The sequence below is a fragment of the Choristoneura fumiferana genome, chromosome 9 (genome assembly GCF_025370935.1).
Source record: "Choristoneura fumiferana chromosome 9, NRCan_CFum_1, whole genome shotgun sequence".
Taxonomy (NCBI): domain Eukaryota; kingdom Metazoa; phylum Arthropoda; class Insecta; order Lepidoptera; family Tortricidae; genus Choristoneura; species Choristoneura fumiferana.
Window position 1 is genome coordinate 12,226,825 of NC_133480.1, and position 16,131 is coordinate 12,242,955.

A 16,131-nucleotide genomic window follows, 5' to 3' on the forward strand; every position below is an offset into this window, starting at 1 on the left:
GCCACAGGAATATGAGTTGAAGTACATTACATACCTACAATCAAGATTGGAGCATCTTTACGTGGCATTAGAGCGTACCTATGTCGAAAAAAGTGAACGAAAACATAGACCAAGGTTTAAGGTTTTAACGCATCTTGTCATGCAAAAGCAATTTAAGAGACCTCCGATTAGTGTGTAGGTATATTTGGAGTATTGCTGTCAATGTGAAACATGAACACTGACACAGAAGGCTAGGGCAAGACTGGAAGATTTTAATATCTGGTCCTGGAGGAGAATTAAAGGTTAAGTTGGATGGAAAGGATCAAAAAGGAAGTTTCGAGAATGGTTAACCAACTGAGAACAATCATGAATACTATAGATAATAGACGCGGGAAAAAGATTTGGCATTTGATACGACACGACGGCTTCTTTAAGACGTCTAGAAGGAAATATCGAGGGGAAGAGACGAAGAGGTCGACATATATAGGCGCAACTGCATCGATCAGGGGCAAGAGGATGGTACATAGGAGAGATAAGTAGAAGATACTCCACAGACAAGAGTGTAACTGTTAGATGGATTAGTTAACTTTTTGTTGCCTTGGTAACGTCTCCTGCGTTACCTATTAAAAGTTTGATTTTATGGGGTACAAATCCACTAAAAGTTGGGAGGTATGACAGTTTTAAGGTAATTTCTTCGTGGTTCATCTCCTAAGCATGCTAATAGGACCTACACATTGCAAAAAAAATCTAATAAAGTTACTGATGTCTCCTGCGTTACGGGACCGAATAACAACACAAAAGATGATTGACCCAGATAATGGAATGATGAAGGTTTTATGTTTATTCGAAATCAATACAAGACGAAGTGTGTTAGTAATCCGTTCACTTCACTCAAGTCTTTTTAATTGTAACAGTAGGTATTTAAATAAATTCCAGCACGAGCTGTTTTTGGAGGGTACTTAAAGTACTGGTGGTGCCTCTACTATGAAGATTTCTTAACCGCAGCAAGAAAAAATATTTCTTGATCCTGTAATCACTTCAATCATCAAGCAGAGGCACTATATAGAATTCCGAAAACATTTGCCGTTGGTCTTCCTTCTCTAGTTTCAATTGCAGTAACAGAAGGCCATTGGAACTGCATCGGACTACAACCTGAAAGACATGAAGAATTCAATTTCAATGACATATTACAATTTTACAATATATAACATATTTATAAATTTGCCCAATTTATCTATCTATATACATATACTATGTATAAAAAGAGAAGACTTGACCTACTGACTTATCAACGCCCAGCCTAAACCTTTGAATCTAGAAAGCTGTTTTTTTTTTCATATGTGCTTTTGAAACCTAGGAATAAGAAAGGATTTAAATTGAAAATACAAACTGAAATATAGATGCACAGAAAAACCAGAAAAATAAGACCAGCACTGGGAATCGAACCCAGGTCCTCGGTATTCTGGTTTTTCTGTGCATCTATATTTCAGTTTGTATTTTCAATTTAGGTTTTACGGGTTTATGACCGTAAAAGTAAAAATTTGGAATTAAAATAAAAAATACAAAAAGATTCCAAAATCTTAAGAAAGGATTTTTCAAAGTTCAATAACAGGGTTCGACAAGAGGGTTGAGAGTTTGTATGGAAAATTTGCACCATCTGCCACCTGTCTGTCTGTATCTGTTTTACATTAAATCCTCTGGAAAATCAATTATAACACAAAAAAACATTGTGGGAAGTGGATCTAGTTACACACAATAAATAATTAAATTAGGTATATACCTTCGTGGAGACAGCCAGGGCTTTCATGATGAGCCTGATATGATGCAGCTGGTATTTGAGCGTAACTGCGTGGGTACAGTTGAAGCTCTGAACCATTTCTGACGACTTCGGCATGTCAATACAGGATCTGTCCTGGATAGAGGCGAGTTCATTAGATTATATTATTAAGGTACAGGTTCACTAATATTATAAACGCCAAAGTTTGTATGGATGGATGTTTGTTTGGATGTATGTTCGTTACTCTTACTTCCAAACAAACATCCATCCATACAAACTTTCGCGTTTATAATATTAGTAGTATGTTCGTTATTCTTTCACGCAAAAACTACTGAACGGATTTGAATGAAATTTGGCAAACAGGTAATATATACCCTGGATTAACACATAAGCTACTTTTTTATCCCGATATTCTCACGGGATAGGGATAAAATCTTGAAATTTCAACCGCTGGGTTTAGAGTATTGAAATTTTGGATAGTTGTTTGTAATTCCTAGTGTGTTAGACGGGTTCCCTTTATCTTGCATAATATCGATTCTCCGAAATACACTTCGCATAACAGGTATCTCATACATTTTTTTAGTTCGAATTATAGCCATTTCTCAGAATATTAAATACCAGAACACTTATCGCCGAAAATACTTCTGCAGAATATTAAATAGCAGAACATTAGTATCGCCGATTTTTATATGGCATAATGGCATAGCAAAATACTAGTTTGGACTATTGTATTTTCAAGGAATTTTAAATAGCGCTGACTTTAACATGGCGTAATAACATAGTTAAAGGAACTAACAGCTACCATAAGAATGGGTTAAGGTAAGACCAGCAAAGTAAGCGTGCTGTAACAGCAGCAGGCAAAGTGCCAAAACAGAACAGCAGCTACATAGTAGGTTAGGTTATGTAAGAACAGCAACCACAACAGCGCGCGAGCCGAGCGTGCCGCGGCAGCGGCCGGCGAAGCGCCAGAATCTTACTGCTGCCAATAAAGGTTAGGTTAATATAGAACTATAATTAAAACAACGCTGGTGTGTTTGTTTGGTGTGGTGGCCGTCTTCCCTGTGAGGGACCAGTCTGAAAACCAGCGCGGGGCAATCAAGCCCAGCATATGCTGAGACTGGGGACCCATTGTCCCGACTTTTTATTTTTTCTCTCACATTTTTTTTTATTTTAATTTTAAGTTGTGGCAATAAACGTTTTTTTTTAACGCTTCAGCATTATACTGAGCCAGTGTCAGATTCACAACCGTAATGACACATAATATTACTATGCAAAGTAATATTATGAGATATGTCTTTCTACTTAGAAACTATTCGAACTTATAAATATTATTCTCATCAACATTATGTGATGTTAATATTCTGCGTTACAAAATTATGAGAAATTATAGTATGAGAAAAAATATATGCGAAAAGTAATTCGGTGATATGATGATTCTGCTCAAGGTTGTTTATAAGAAACGAAATTATGAGATTCGATTTTATGCAACATATTAGTAAACCGTGTTAGACAATAAAACCCTGTCCAGACGGAGCGTTTTGCGCGCGAGTGTCTAAGCGCGAGTGCCCTCTGTCTGGGTCTGGACAGGCTCAAAGGCTTCTGCAGTTATAGTACCTACCTACTTACCTAGGTACAAATCACAAACACTCACAAATCTCAATGATATTGTGTTTTATCAACTATCGATGTTTAATTGTCAGTAAGCAAAATATGTTTTAGCAACCAATTAAGAGAAGGTTTTTACCCATTTGTTAATCATTTTTCTCTTAGGGTTAACCATTTTGGTAACATGGGAACCTAATAAAATAACAAATACTTATGAAAACTCAAGCGACATCAAATGTGATGCAAGTCAAATGATATTGTATCGGATAACAACTCACGTCTTAAATCGAGTTTGGCTCGACATGTCGCGCTAAACTCGATTTAAGACGTGAGTTATCCGTTACAATATCATTTAATATGAGTGAGTCTCATGGTAGTTTCATGTTCAAAAAAGAGATGCAAGTCGCTTATCAAAGAGGTCAAATTTTACAGAATAAAGTTAAAAGTCGGTAACATGCGAAAAATCGACAACGGAATAGTCGAAAAAAAAAAGCAATGGTCAATTCCTCTTGACTTTTGATTTTTGCTATGAAAATTCCGCCCCTTGGATATGATATTTAAGGCGACATCATTCAAACCTAAGTAAGCTTCGTAACAAATGGCCGACAAAGGTTTTTACCTGCATTCCATAAGTAATAATGCTGATATTAGGATGTTCAGGTGATAATTTCAGCTCCATTATATCACAGGAACGCTCTAGGTCTGCTAACAATCCAAGAAACGCTGGAGCCTTTAGGACTAGTTTGGCAACTTCTGATGTGTCCTCATCTCGGAGTTCCAAAACAGAGTCGGCTGTTTGTGTTGATATCTCACAGTCTGTCATGACATTATGAACTGACTGGGGCTGCAAACTGAAAAAGAAGTAGGTATTTTATGCTTAAAATTAATGAACTAAGGCACTTGTCCCACCGCCGACGATGAGCGAGAAGCGAGCAGAGCGAGTAACTAGAAACGAGTGGGCGAGCAGTGAAAAGCGAGTGTTCGAGCACGATGGGCGATTACTCGCTCCACTCGCTCGAGCCGGGCGGCCGCTAAGTTAACAGCGCTGAGCGAGTATCGCTGAGATAGTTTTATAGCTCTTGTCGCTGCGACAAAAGATGTAAGAGCGAGTTTTCGCCGGCAGTGTGAACTGCCAGCGATCAACTATTAATATATATGTCTCTTTTACTCACACAGGATCTTATATCTTTTGTTCGTTTCTTGAGCGAGAAAATAGTCGATAGCCAATCGTTTCCTCGCCGGCGGTGAGACAGCTGCCTAAAACAATTACTTTGCTCATTTTATGATAGTCTAACATCTGGTAGCATGGTTGTGTTGCTCTACAGATGAGCCCAGGTTGAGTTCGAAACGCGTCAGTGTAGTGTGATGGTGGTGGTGGTGATAGATTGGTTTGTGCGATTTGTGTCTTCTTACAGTGTGCAGGTGGAGGAACTGCATGAACACACATTTCTTGCATAAGCATAGCTATCATAAGGTCGCAGGTGAGCAGAGAAATTGTTTTAGTTCTGTGATATGGACCTCCCTGATTCAATAAATTTGTTGGTAACAGACGATTCGATACGACATTTGCGACGGCGGGTTATTCCCACCTGTCACCACCAATTTGATAACAGTGGTAACAGGTGGGAACTTTTTTCCCACCTGTTATTCATCATCATCATCCCAGCCTATATATGTCCCACTGCTGGGCACAGGCCTCCTCTCAGAACAAGAGGGCTTGGGCCATAGTTCCCACGCGGGCCCAGTGCGGATTGGGAACTTCACACGCACCATTGAATTGCTTCGCGGGTTTGTGCAGGTTTCCTCACGATGTTTTCCTTCACTGCATAGCTCGTGGTAAATTTCAAATGTAATAGCCGTGGTGGCCTAGTGGTTTGACCTATCGCCTCTCAAGCAGAGGGTTGTGGGTTCAAACCCCGGCTCGCACCTTTGAGTTTTTCGAAATTCATGTGCGGGATTATCACCTGTTATTACTAACTAATTGGTGGTAACAAATGGGATTCTTTTTCCCCAGTAGTTACCACCAATTTCTTTAGTGGGTATGAGATGGGAAAAAAATCCAGTTAGTTACCACCACATTCATTTTATTTTCAGCAGTTTATTGTCAACATATTAAAAAAGGTTCTATTTTTCCTATCTGTTACAACTAAAGTAATTGGTGGTAACTACTGGGTTTTTTTTTCCCACTGAGTACTTTAGTGGTAAAAGATGGGAAAAAAATTCCCAGCTGTTACCACTGATAAAAATTGGTGGGACTAACCCGCGACAGCGTGGCGGGCGTCGACGCAACACAGGTGTGACAAAACAATGCGTTGATCCACGACGCAATGCACTAATGGGCCCTTACTCCTATGGTTCTTTCTAACATTTACACACTCTTATCTTCAAATTCAGTATAAATTTAGATTTCAACATACACAAGTATAAGTGGAGATCCTTCACATCTGTAGTACATTTTAAGGCTGGATTCTTCCCCGGAGCCAAAAATGTTGAGACATTCAGCCAAAACTGAAATATTAATCTGAAAATAAAAATGTAGTAGTTTAGATGACAATGCAAGTACAGACGATGGCAAAAAAGCTTGTATTAGAAATGACATTTTTACATAGATAAAACTTATTGGGGTTATTTTTTTGAGTAAAGAATAAGTAGCTACAATGGATTAAGTACATTGACTCAAATTTTTAATGAAAATCAAATTGTTTACAAAAACTTAACAAGATGTTAGTTTACGCTAAAACAAAGTACTCAATCTTACTTTAAACATGACATCAACATCACTTCGGACATGGTACTCTGTGAAGTTATCAGCAGGGACGTAGGCAGAGGCCTGCACACACTTTCCTTCCTCAACAGTAAGTTTGAGACCCTCGGCCAGGGCACAAAACACAGCAAACTGAAAGATAACACTAAGTTAGATTAGCCCTAAAAGATAGATATAGATTAGCAACTCAACATACACTTATTAGGGGCTGTTTCACCATCCATTGATTTTTTTTTGACAGGTAAATGTGATGCAGTCTCAGTTATTCAAACAAAACAAGAGAGACGGCATCACATTTATCTGTCAGTTTTTTTTTGACATATTTTAATGAGGCTTTAGTACATACACTAAATGCGACTATGTCACCCTCATGGGTCAGATAAATTTAACCAATGGATGGTGAGACAGGGGGTTAATCTAGTTTCGTAATATCGTTCCGAACTCAAAACAAGAGATTTTTTTTTGTCATTTGAATCTTCAGGAAAACAAAGAAAACTGAGAAATCTGAACCAATATTAAAATATCAGGCACATTCTACTGGCCCTAGAAATAGAAAAAAAGTCTGCGCCTTGCAGTATAGTCTCTTGGCAAACAAGCACTGTTAGAAATAGTTTTAACAGATATTGTTGCCGGTGACTGTACTGTAATAAGGTTAAGTGTCAACAGAAGTGTAACCAACCTCTTGAAATTGAATAGCTTTTAACAAGCTGCACAGAGTCTTCCCAGAGTCCATAGAGGCTGTGAAGTAGTATTCTGACATTTCATCATCCATTTTGTTTTTCTTCTATATGGAATACTGATCTTAATAACATCAAGTACTGTTCCGCTGTAACCTCGTGAGGAACGGTTTTAGCCAGTATTGTAGCTATTCTAGCTGCCAAAACATGTTTGCAAGTAACTTGAATTCTTCTTTCTATAACTTGGCGCTTAAAGGCTTGACACGGGCAGAAGTTTATACGAGGAAACACTCTGTAGCAACGGTCGTTGTCACCCTGAATTTCAATTAAAACTCGATGTTTATCAGACGTTGTATATGCGACGAGCGTAGGGTACTTTTCTAATATATCCAATGCTCTTTGTAAAACTACACCAAATACTGAATGCAAAGCCAGCAGTTCGCTATCTGAAACTGGTAAAAATAAATTTAAAACATCTTTTTTACTTTTAGCAAACCAGTTAAGTTATTGTAAACTTACAATGTTTTTCAACAGTTTGGCAAATTCGATCTTCGATATTTTTGAGTGTATATTCTGCAACAGTAGGTACGTTAGAATCGAAGTTGGTCATCCTAAACCTTTGTATACATTTTGTTTCAGTAATAATGTTCAAAACAAAAGAAAAACTCAAACCAACACTATATCAATATCACATCAGTCAGTGAGTCAGTGAACATGAATATCACATTCAAATCAAATCAAAATATTAGTCTGTGTCAAGAAGAATAAAAAGAAATGGAGATGTCACGCTCAACATGAGCAGGGCTGGAGACAGAGTCGTTCACCTTTACTTGCGTTTTTGTCTCTTTCTAGCATTATGACATGTATGGAACAAAATTACGACAAAAAAACTGCACGTGAATAAATCTGTATTTTAGACGCCATACTGTGCCTTTCTTACACGTAGGTATGCCTATCTGATTGAATAATTTTAACTGGAGGTCATTTCATATTGTTGCGTCCCGCTTACGCTAATAGTATTTTAATATGAGAGTAGGAGGGACGGTATTAAACGAATTTCAAATGAGGGTCAGAGACCATATTGCTACTATATTGTCTAACGCTCGGGTGCCTTCGATAGATTTCACCATATCTTTCTACCCTCATCTTTAACCATTTGACAGAAAGAAAATATGAAAACGATTCATTCAGAGTGCGTTAGACATGTCGCGACCGGCGCGAATCTCTAGGTGAGTGGCCCGCTTTATTAGTTTTGGAATGGCAACACTGAATATAAAAAGTGACTGCTGTCAGTCTATATACTAGGATAATCGGAAGGAATGTCTCATTAGTTGCATACAATTATGGTCATACTAATAGAGTGAGATAAAATAGCCCTGTGGTAACTATCTCTATCGGCAAGCTATCGGCTCGTTATTCCTGCACGGTGCACATTCCAGTTGTATGTACGTAGTACTTACTATTTCGATGATCACAATACAATCTTGACATTTCCTTTCAGCAGGGCTACTACGAAACTCGAAGTTCGTGTCGTGCGGTCCCTCTGACACTAATGCTATTTAATACGAGAGCGAGAGGGACCGCACGACACAAACTTCGAGTTTCGAGTTTCGTTTCGTAGTAGCTCTGCAGATATTGGTCCGTTTCTGTCACGTTCACGTCAAGTCAAGCAAAAGGAAAAGGGCGAGAGCGAAAATACTCCTAAATTCAATTCCTTGAACATAGCAGAAAATATTATTTTTCTAATTATGAAATTACGAAATGGACGACAACAGAAAGTAATCGATTACCGGACTTAAAAATTGAATGGGTAAGTATAACCGTGGAAAGTGGCTTTTTTTGATGTCGACATGTCGACTATAGTTCAGTAAAACAATAGTGCAATTGCAGGCCTCGTTCGAAGGAAAATGCCGGAACACTTGGAGCTGCAGCACCTCGTGGATATGTCGGCGGGCAGTGGCGACGAAAGCATTCCTAACTTGCTCGAAAATAAAAGACCACTCATAAAGAGATGCCCGTTCTTCGGCTTGATCCTAGCGACGCTCTCTTCTTTATTTTTTTCACTGTGCTCGGTCATTGTCAAGACTCTTGTCAACGTCGACCCGCTCCAGCTCGCCATGTGTCGCTTCATAGGAATCTTACTCCCTACAATACCTATTGTCATTTACACAAATCAACCTTTATTCCCTAAGGGAAAGAGGCTTATGCTCGCGTTACGTTCACTCATGGGCACGATCGGCTTACTCTCTAGTTTTTATGCCTTCCGGCACATGCCACTAGCAGATGCTTCAGTTATTGTGTTTTCTGTACCCGTATTTGTCTCAATATTCGCCTGTGTCCTACTTAAAGAACCATGTGGTATCTGGAATATAATATCTATTGTTTTAACTCTATTAGGTGTTATTTTGATAACTAATCCACCCTTCATATTTGGTGGAGACGAAGAGGTTCATCAGAATGCCCATTATAACACTGTAAGAGGTGCCATCGCGGCTTTTGGTTCAACCATATTTGGTGCCAATGCTTATGTGCTGCTTAGAATACTGAAGGGTTTGCATTTTTCTGTTATTATGACTAACTTTGGGATGTATGCCATTTTGCAGACACTGCTTTATTCAATGATTGCAGGAATACTATGTATGCCTAATTGTGGTACGGAGAGATTTTTAGTTGTTTGCCTTGCATTATTCAGTTATTTGGGTCAGATTTTGCTGACCATGGCGCTACAAATGGAGCAGGCTGGTCCAGTTGCCATTGCTCGTTCAGCCGATATAGTTTTTGCATTTCTTTGGCAAATTATGTTTTTTAACGAAATGCCTAGTAAGGCCTCTGTCATGGGCGCTGTGTTAGTTCTCAGTTCAGTTATACTTGTAGGTCTACGTAAATGGGCCGTAGCCTTACCTGTTGATTCAGAATTGAGGAGAAAGCTAGGTGTTCTAGCAAAATAAAAAAACTATATTTTTGAATTTCACAATATATATGTAATATGTATGTATAATTAAAACTGTTGTGAATCTCTAGTATCTAATACTCATTTCATATTTTAACTGTGCTTAATATTATTTCATTGCTTTTACAACTTTGTTTAACCTCCCTATTAAGCATTAGGTTTTTTTTTTCCAGAACTTAAAAGCAGATTATTTAGTGCTTTAATTGTAACATAAGACAACTGATCTTATTATAGCATTTAATGGCTGTCTGCTTAATTTAAACAAACGTTTGGGTTCATTAATATGAATTGACTGCATTTTAAACTAAGTCCTTTCACCCTAAAAGACTGTTAATTAAGTCCATTGTAACGGAGTTGTGCACCTGTTCTAGTCTAAACTTTTTAGTTAACTCAAAAATAATGTAAATGAAACATTTGTATCATGTATTATTAAGTGTTACATCAATGAAGGGTCCACATTGAGAGAGCCGCCTTGTGGTGGTACGATTTTGTTTGAAACAGACCTCGAGATAGTACTGAAAAAGGCTGCTTTGAGGCAGGTCTCTCAGTATGGACTGATTATTTATAGTGGCATAGAATTTAAATAGTTGACATTTATCACAGGTATTTAAAAATAGTATGAATTTTTCCATTATGCGTTAGACATTAAAGTATACAACTGTCAAAAATTTTGATGTCACAACAGAACTTTATCTAGTCACTCTTTTTTTTATATACTGGTTAAACCGGTTAACATGGTCTAACTTTTTCAATTCCACCATATTAAGTTAATCTACTATTTTTAATATTTGTAACAGTGTTATTTTGTATTGATATAAGCCTTATATTATAAATATATTTTCAGGGCTTGATTTGGGCCCTGTCAGACATGAGGCAGTATTGGCCTGTGCCTTAAATCAGGTTCTGCATATTTGTGGCATTCTCAGCGTGAAAGGTTTGTGATTGTGGTTGGATGATGTTTTAAAAAAAAGTTGCCGATTGATATAACGGTCGGTAAAAGGAAATTATGTTACAAGCATTACATTTTTTGCTGCTATGTTATATTCATGTATTGTAATGTATCATCACGCTGCCATTTGCATTAGTGTATAAGTCGTATCTCATATCACATTCGCTGTTCATATCATGTAGGTTGTCAGTAGGTATATTAGGTGGTTTATACCTAATTATTGTTTTTTTCAAGTTTTTTTTTGGTAGCCTAATTTGGCTTGGACCAACCCATTGTTTTTTACCAATGTGTGATTATAATCTAGGCCAAATTCTTTACTTTTATATAGAGGACTATTCAATTTATTTACATAATAAATGTAAAGCTTTGAAATGTTGTCCATTTTTTGTTATTTATTTGTCAGTTAAGATTGGTCCTTTGAACCAGATTAAGCTAAACAAACAAATCATTTTCAGTGTTTCTATTTATGTATATTAAATATTGTAATTTACATTGAGGCTTATCATTTAAATGTGTAGGTATTAACCAGATCTAGTCATGAAATCATATTTTTGTTAATTATTTTTAAGATTTATTAAGTAAAGATAAGTTATTTTATTGTACACAAATCTAGTAATATTATATCGATTACGCTTAATTTGTTTTGTCGATCCCATAGTAACCGTCACCCGAAATGTATAAAGGATTGTGACATTTTTCCTTCTACATCAGAAATTACTAAATAAATGATACCGCTTACGTAAAAAAAAAATTTGACGTTACTGTTTCATTTTCCTCGTAAGAATCACCTTGTTTGGAATTATGTATTTATTTAATTGTAAGGGTTAGTCCTGGTTATAAATAAAAAACTTTATTTCAGACAGGGGAACCATAAGTAGTTTTTTAATAACAAATTGACTTAAGTATGTAGTACATAAATTGCTAATACTTACGGCATAATAATTGCTATCAAAGTAAACTAAATCATCTATACCTTCCGCCGCCTAACTTTGCCTAGAAGTTCATTGCCCCGACTAGTACCACAAAAACTATTAAAGGTATAATTCCAATAATTGAATAGGCAGTGATTCGAACACAATCCGGGAGTAACGTAAAGACGTCGCATAAAAAATGTATCTCAAAAATGCGTCAAAACTGAGTATTAATGAACTTTTAGGCAGATTTATATGGCGCGTGGTATATGTGTCTAATTTTATCCAAATCGGCTTTTCTGTTTGAAATCAGGCTGCACCGCCATGTGCAAACTATAATAGACAGCCGTTTGACACAGTTTTGATGCCACACCTTTTTTGACACAGTTTATGTAGGTGGTGTCGTTTTGTGATGCTAGTTTGTTATAGGTATGATATCTTTGGCTTCTATGCTTTTTTCGTTCGCTGTTTGAAACGACAGTAGGGCTACTACGAAACTCACAAATCGAATTTCGTATCGCGTCGTCTCTTTCACTCGCGTATTAAATGACATTTAGCGTCAGCGGGACGGCAACATACGAAGTTCGAGTTTGTCACTTCCTGGTGTAGGTCCAGGCCCTATACCAGGAAGTGATAAACTCGCTGACGCCTATGTCATTTAATACGACGCGAGTGAAAGAGACGACGCGATACGAAATTCGATTTGCGAGTTTCGTAGTAGCCCTACTGTTGTTTCAAACAGCGAACGAAAAAGCATAAGCCAAAGATAGTATTTTTTCGTTTGGCTATTCGTCAAGAGATGGCGTTACACACCAAAATTAAACATGTATTTAAAATTAATTTTCCTAGACATTATTTCAATTCCATAGATTTTTCGCCCCCAAAAACCTCTCTTTACTATGCTTTATATAAATAAAAAAAACACATAATGAGCGCTATTTTCTACGTAACTTTCGCTAGAGGTTGGGTGGGGTGGGTTCAAAAATAGTGTTGAAGATGGCTGTCGAATTGACAGACAGACAGCAGCTGGGCTACTACGAAACTCGAAACTAGACTCGGTTTCGTAGTAGCCCTGCTGAATACAGATGACAGCTCGGTCAGACGTCAGTTCAGTGTCAGTCAGTGTAGGCAGGCAGTGTCAGTTTCGATTAGATTCGACACGAATTTTGTTCGAAAGCTGTAGATTTCCTTTCATTACAATTTTTTTTCTTATGTATTCGAGTTCAAATTCAGCTATCAATCCAAATATCTGAACGAATCCGCAATGGCAGATCGTCTAACTCAATTGCAAGATACAATAAATCAGGTGAGCGTCGATATAATGTTTCTCCATCGCTGTGTTTCGTTTTTTGAAACGTATTTTTTAATTTTCAGCAAGCCGAGCACTTTTGCAACAGCATCGGTATACTGCAGCAGTTTTCTACGCCTAGTAAATTCCCCGGGTTTGATCGTAGTGGGTCACAAACGCCGCAGCAGCAACAAAGTCAGGAAGATTATGCGTTGCTCTTTGCTACGTTGATATCTCGCTGTGCCAAAGACATCGACACCCTCATAGAGTCGCTGCCGAGTGAGGAAAGTTCCACAGAGCTACAAGTGCAGAGCTTGCGGCGGCTGGAGGCCGAGAATAAAGAAGCTGCGGAGAGGTTGGAAGAGGTTAGTGAACTTTGAGAAGTGATTAAAGCATGTCATTTGAAAATAAACTATAATACTAATATACTAGTAAACTACGCGATCTTTTGGCGCGAGCAATGAATAATGGGTTGTTAATGTCACTCATTAAGATAGTGAATTTTATAAGTTGACCTTTTAGAATGTGACTGTGAAGTTATATTATGTATAAAAAAAAATAAGCTGCCCAAAAATTTATTTACCAAGTAGTTTCTTTTAATGAACTGTGCCTCCGTTTAAGCTAATGGAAATCAAGAAATATATGATGTATAAACTAAACACTTTATTGTGCAAATCTGAAGAAAGAAACACAATTGACAAGTGTTGAGATACATGTTAAACGGCAAACTTGTTTCTTAGAAGTATGAAAACATCTACAAAACTTTGCGGGTTTCTACTTTATTACCAGTGGGCACATGTGCAAATTTATTGTGCTAGCTAACTTCAATATAAACGCAAGTTAAATCTAAACATCAATAATAAATACAAATTTTTGTGGTCTAGGCATTTTTAAAGATGAGATGACCAAAAACGAAACTTTTTTTTACAGGCGGTCCGTCAAGGAGAAATATTGCTTGAGAAGATCCAAGGAGCCCTCAGCGACATTGCCCAATCTCAGCTTGATATGCAGAACCCTGCTCAAATCTTGAACAAAGATGGGAAAATGTTATAGGACTTAAAAAAACATGGTGGATACCACCACCGGTGATGACATTGAGGACTGTTAACTAGTGTAACTTATGCTTTTAAGTTGTTTCACTTTCAAATATTCATATAGGACAGTCTTTCCCAACCTTATTCAAGGGACCCCTTACCATAACTTCTAACAAAATCTTTTATTTACTTAGATTTTGTCTATGGCCCCAGTAATATAGGACCATAGACCCCCGGGGTCACGGTACTGTGGACCAAAGGTTGAAAAACACTGGTACACTAACTTAACTATATTAGTACAGTTAGTGACTGATAAAATGACATTTGATATAAATTGGTATGTTTGTAAGATTGTAATAGAGTACAAACAAACTGTTTGACACAAATTATGCTGATTAACCTGTTTACATTTTGTCTGTTGCTATAAAATAATGTAAACTAATTTTTTCATTGTAAACACATTCTTAATTTTTAATTGTTTTTTTTGTAACTTATCATTATATTCATTTTACGTCAACTCACACGAGCTGGCACAAATGAATTTGAATACACTTCATACAAATGTGAAAACAACATACATCTGTTGCTTCCTACAAAAATGTCTAAAGTGATGTTACTTTCGTTCAATCCATAAATTTGCGCCAGCTCTTAGGAATCGATCTGTACGTAGTTTTAATATAAGGGACATATCTGAATATCGAAAGTGAATATATCTAAACTTAAAAAGTCGATGGTCAAAATATCGAAATTAGGTTAGGTTAGGTTCAATATTTATTTGTCTGTCGATATTTTAACTATTGATGTTTAAATTTTCGCTATTCAGATACGTGCCTATTAGTAATAGTTGTTTTCGGTAGCATGGTAAGATAAAAGCGAACCATGGAGTTGACATTGAAAAAAAAAAATTATTTCAAAAGTTTATTATATGTAGAGATGTGCCGATCATGACTTTGGCCGACTAGCCGACTAGCCGATCACAGCTTCGGGGATTTCCGTGACGCATTGTTAACCAGCTGATTTGGGCGGAAGTCGCAACCGACGCCTGTAAGCGTCTCGGAACCTGTTTATTTTATTTTATTCGTATTATTTTATTTCTAGATTTTTGCTTTTGTATCAAAGCGTTTGTGTCAAAGCGGTGTTTTTGTGAAAAAAAAATATTGTGTAAAAATAATGCCTACTATTATTGTTCATTAAAGTGAGAGTTAAAAAAATAATAATTAAAATTTAATCATGTCAAAAAGAACGGCATCCGAAAAGGCTATAGAATCGTAGATAACATACATGCGTTGCGGCAGGTTATACAGAAGACCGAAGAGTATAACCTCCCCCTTTGCCTTGCATTTGTTAACTACGAGAAAGCCTTCGATTCGATCGAGACTTGGGCTGTGCTGCAGGCTCTCCAGCGGTGTCAAGTTGACTACCAGTATATCGAAGTGTTGAAGTGTCTGTACGAAAACGCCACTATGTCCGTCCGACTACCGGACTAGAGCACGACGCCTATTCCTCTGCAGCGGGGAGTCAGACAAGGAGATGAGATCTCTCCGAAACTGTTACTGCTGCACTGGAGGATGCTTGCAGGATTCTGAACTGGGAAGGACAAGGCATCAATATTAATGGCGAGTACTTTACTCATCTTCGATTCGCCGACGATATTGTAGTCATGGCTGAGAGACTATGGAGGACTTCAGTGCTATGCTCGCCGACCTCAGCAGTTTCCGACCGAGTTGGCCTGAAAATAAACATAGACAAGATGTAAGTCATGTCTAATGTCCATGTTGTGCCAACTTTCGTAATAGTCGGAGGCTCTGCGCTCGAAGTTGTTAACGACTATGTATACCTGAGACAAACGGTCCAGATAGGTAGATCCAATTTCGAGAAAGAGATCACTCGTCGAATCCGACTCGGCTGGGCAGCGTTCGGGAAGCTTCGCAGTGTCTTTTCTTCCAAATTATCGCAGTGTTTGAAGTCAAAAGTCTTTGACTAATGTGTGTTGCCGTGATGACTTACGGATCTGAGACGTGGTCGCTAACGATGGGCCTCATGAGGAAGCTCAAAGTCACTCAGAGGGCTATGAAGAGGGCTATGCACGGGGTTTCACTGCGGGATAGAATCCGAAATGATGTTATCCACAGTAAAACTAAGGTTACCGACATAGCCCGAAGAATTGCGAAACTGAAGTGGCAGCGGGCAGGGCACA

General features: G+C 37.7%; 4 protein-coding genes across 6 annotated transcripts; 2 read left to right on the top strand and 2 right to left on the bottom strand.

Annotated features, from left to right (window-relative positions):
• Positions 1-794: 794 nt before the first annotated feature.
• Rad1 (Radiation insensitive 1) lies at positions 795-6,897 on the bottom strand. The gene is made up of 6 exons (XM_074092423.1): positions 6,805-6,897; positions 6,120-6,257; positions 5,779-5,882; positions 3,981-4,212; positions 1,760-1,891; positions 795-1,131 (listed from the first exon to the last, which is right to left on the bottom strand). Exons 1-6 carry the CDS (start codon positions 6,895-6,897, stop codon positions 1,018-1,020), a joined length of 813 nt encoding a protein of 270 aa, XP_073948524.1. The 3' UTR covers positions 795-1,017.
• Positions 6,890-7,672, bottom strand: LOC141431308 (zinc finger SWIM domain-containing protein 7-like). Its single transcript, XM_074092424.1, has 3 exons — positions 7,627-7,672; positions 7,322-7,375; positions 6,890-7,254 (listed from the first exon to the last, which is right to left on the bottom strand). The coding sequence occupies exons 1-3, from the start codon at positions 7,655-7,657 to the stop codon at positions 6,890-6,892; spliced, it is 450 nt and encodes a 149-aa protein (XP_073948525.1). The 5' UTR covers positions 7,658-7,672.
• Positions 7,673-8,095: 423 nt separating this feature from the next.
• Positions 8,096-11,146, top strand: LOC141431310 (solute carrier family 35 member G1). 3 transcript variants are annotated; one of them, XM_074092428.1, is made up of 3 exons: positions 8,096-8,247; positions 8,424-8,612; positions 8,693-11,146. In XM_074092428.1, the coding sequence occupies exons 2-3, from the start codon at positions 8,609-8,611 to the stop codon at positions 9,748-9,750; spliced, it is 1,062 nt and encodes a 353-aa protein (XP_073948529.1). In that variant the 5' UTR covers positions 8,096-8,247; positions 8,424-8,608; the 3' UTR covers positions 9,751-11,146. The 3 variants fall into 3 exon arrangements, with proteins under 3 accessions (XP_073948529.1, XP_073948531.1, XP_073948530.1); XM_074092429.1 differs by having other exon boundaries at positions 8,115-8,183; XM_074092430.1 differs by having other exon boundaries at positions 8,096-8,612; positions 8,682-11,146.
• Positions 11,147-12,701: 1,555 nt separating this feature from the next.
• MED21 (mediator complex subunit 21) lies at positions 12,702-14,862 on the top strand. Its single transcript, XM_074092431.1, has 3 exons — positions 12,702-12,918; positions 12,987-13,265; positions 13,831-14,862. The coding sequence occupies exons 1-3, from the start codon at positions 12,877-12,879 to the stop codon at positions 13,951-13,953; spliced, it is 444 nt and encodes a 147-aa protein (XP_073948532.1). The 5' UTR covers positions 12,702-12,876; the 3' UTR covers positions 13,954-14,862.
• The last annotated feature ends 1,269 nt before the right edge of the window (positions 14,863-16,131 follow it).

Bases quoted from the DNA above. Each gene is read 5' to 3' on its own strand.
- Rad1 (XM_074092423.1), bottom strand. From the start codon at position 6,897: ATGGATGATGAAATGTCAGAATACTACTTCACAGCCTCTATGGACTCT. The intron at 6,258-6,804 runs GTTGGTTACACT...GTTATCTTTCAG, and splicing joins AAGCTATTCAATTTCAAGAG to TTTGCTGTGTTTTGTGCCCT. The intron at 4,213-5,778 runs GTATGTTGAAAT...CTTCTTTTTCAG, and splicing joins GGATCTCCACTTATACTTGT to TTTGCAGCCCCAGTCAGTTC.
- MED21 (XM_074092431.1), top strand. From the start codon at position 12,877: ATGGCAGATCGTCTAACTCAATTGCAAGATACAATAAATCAG. The intron at 12,919-12,986 runs GTGAGCGTCGAT...TTTAATTTTCAG, and splicing joins TGCAAGATACAATAAATCAG to CAAGCCGAGCACTTTTGCAA. The intron at 13,266-13,830 runs GTTAGTGAACTT...TTTTTTTTACAG, and splicing joins CTGCGGAGAGGTTGGAAGAG to GCGGTCCGTCAAGGAGAAAT.
- LOC141431308 (XM_074092424.1), bottom strand. From the start codon at position 7,657: ATGCTAGAAAGAGACAAAAACGCAAGTAAAG. The intron at 7,376-7,626 runs GTGAACGACTCT...CTACTGTTGCAG, and splicing joins AGACAAAAACGCAAGTAAAG to AATATACACTCAAAAATATC. The intron at 7,255-7,321 runs GTAAGTTTACAA...TATTTTTACCAG, and splicing joins CCAAACTGTTGAAAAACATT to TTTCAGATAGCGAACTGCTG.